We start from the raw sequence: 2,290 nt of genomic DNA, 5'->3' as shown, positions 1-2,290 counted from the left end.
TCAAATCAAACTGATCTTGAATTGCCTCCTGAAATTTATTCAGTATTTTATCTTCTTTTAGAACTGCCTTACTATCAAGGTCTTATGGCTATTTCGAGCCAGCAGAAGTGATTTAATATCATGGTAGAACTCACAACTGATATGATGGGTGATAGTAAAATTACAATTCTATTATTTTCTAAATAGGATAAAAGAAGTTCCATGAAGTTAAAGGACTCACCAAGAATTCCAGTATTATTATTTCAGACTCAGATTTGTATAATCTTTTGTCTTGTTTCTACTCTACCACATGACCTTTTGACTATAAGGCTAACCTGAGAGAGGTGTGGGGCATAAATTCATTTGTACAAAGATCTGAGTTTCATAAAAAGGAGAATTTGCAAATATTACGCAGTCTCCTTTACTTTGGTACTCATCTGTGAATTTGATGCTTGGTCATGGTAGTTTACGGGGCTTGTTTTCACTTCCAGCTCAAGAATACTTCAAAATATGTAATTGTTACCATATTTCCAAAAGTAGAAGTTGACTAAACAAGAACAAAGCGAATTTTAGAAGCAAGTGAATAAAACTTCATCAAAGGTAAGTGAAGACAGTCACTTGGTAACATGAGAATATTTACTCTATCTCTTTGGAGTTCACTTCCTCATCTGAAATGAGTGAAAGCAATTCTCTATTAAGGCAAAAAGACAAAAATAGGTTTACTTCAATTTCTTTAAGTATGCAAGTTAATCAGCAGTAATCACCTGTTATCCCATTATTAGTTATTGCTAACATCCATGGGTTATGAGTTAGAAATGGATGCTGTGAGTAATTTAAATGTTTCTTTCAGGTAATTTTAAGTGCCTCTTGGGAACTTGGCCTTGTGGACTCATTCCATGGAAAAAATAAACAATGTCAGTGAGTTCATTTTCTGGGGACTGTCTCAGGACCCAGAAGTTGAAGAAGTTTGTTTTGTGGTGTTTTCTTTCTTCTACACCATCATTCTACTGGGAAACCTCCTCATCATGATGACAGTTTGCCTGGGCCGCCTGCTCAAGTCTCCTATGTATTTCTTTCTCAACTACTTGTCTTTTGTGGATATTTGTTACTCTTCAGTTACTGCTCCCAAGATGATTGCTGACTTGTTAGCAGAGAAAAAAGCTATCTCCTATGTGGGGTGCATGTTGCAACTCTTTGGGGTGCATTTCTTTGGGTGCACTGAGATCTTCATTCTTACTGTGATGGCCTATGACCGTTATGTGGCTATCTGTAAACCACTGCACTACATGACCATCATGGACCGGGAGAGATGCAATAAAATGTTGCTGGGGACATGGGTGGGTGGGTTTGTACACTCCATTATTCAAGTGGCTCTGGTAGTGCAATTACCCTTTTGTGGACCCAATGAGATTGACCACTACTTTTGTGATGTCCACCCTGTGTTGAAGCTTGCCTGCACAGATACCTACACTGTTGGTGTTGTTGTGACAGCTAACAGTGGCACTATTGCTCTGGGAAGCTTTGTTATCTTGCTGATCTCCTATACCGTCATCCTGGTGTCCCTGAGAAAGCAGTCAGCAGAGGGCAGGCGCAAGGCTCTCTCTACCTGTGGCTCCCACATTGCTGTGGTCATCATCTTCTTTGGTCCCTGCACTTTTATGTATATGCGGCCTGACACCACCTTCTCAGAGGATAAGATGGTGGCTGTATTTTACACCATTATCACCCCCATGTTAAATCCCCTGATTTATACACTGAGAAATGCAGAAGTAAAGACTGCAATGAAGAAATTGTGGAGAAGAAGGATTTTCTTGGAAGCTAACAGGAAATAGTTTAAAATAATAATTTAAGCTGGATAACCTGATATTTTCTCAGCCTTGGTTGACTCATCTGTATGGTGAAGATAATAAAAAAAAAAACTAATAAGATTCATGAGAATTTCAGAGAACAGCATAGTCTAAGGCAGAAAGAGTATTATTTTCATTTTCACCTCAATATTTCTTTTTTTAATATTTATTTATTTACTTGAAAGGCAGAGTCACAGAGAAGCAGAGGCGAGAAAAAGAGAAAGAGAAAGAGAAAAAATTCCTCCACCCACTGGTTAACTCCTCTGATGGCTGCAAGGGCCAGAGCTGAGCCAATCTGGAGCCAGGATCTAGGAGCTTCCTCCGGGTCCCCGACAAGGGTGCAGGGGCCCAAGGCCTTGGGCCATCTTCTTCTGCTTTCTCAGGCTATTGCAGAGAGCTGGATTGGAAGTGGAGAAGCTGGGATTCGATCTGGCTGCCCCTACGGGATACCAGCACTGCAGGCT

The 2,290-nt window shown here is 40.1% G+C and overlaps 1 protein-coding gene across 1 annotated transcript; it reads left to right on the top strand.

Moving 5' to 3' along the window:
- Positions 1–860: 860 nt before the first annotated feature.
- Positions 861–1,811, top strand: LOC138846980 (olfactory receptor 4S2). The gene has a single exon (XM_070064379.1). It carries the CDS (start codon positions 876–878, stop codon positions 1,809–1,811), a length of 936 nt encoding a protein of 311 aa, XP_069920480.1. The 5' UTR covers positions 861–875.
- Positions 1,812–2,290: the final 479 nt, after the last annotated feature.

This window comes from Oryctolagus cuniculus, chromosome 1 (genome assembly GCF_051225735.1).
Source record: "Oryctolagus cuniculus isolate XC-2025 breed Fujian yellow rabbit chromosome 1, ASM5122573v1, whole genome shotgun sequence".
In the NCBI taxonomy this organism is placed as follows: domain Eukaryota; kingdom Metazoa; phylum Chordata; class Mammalia; order Lagomorpha; family Leporidae; genus Oryctolagus; species Oryctolagus cuniculus.
The sequence above is the reverse complement of the archived record's forward strand: the minus strand, read 5'-3'. Positions and strand labels throughout refer to the sequence as shown.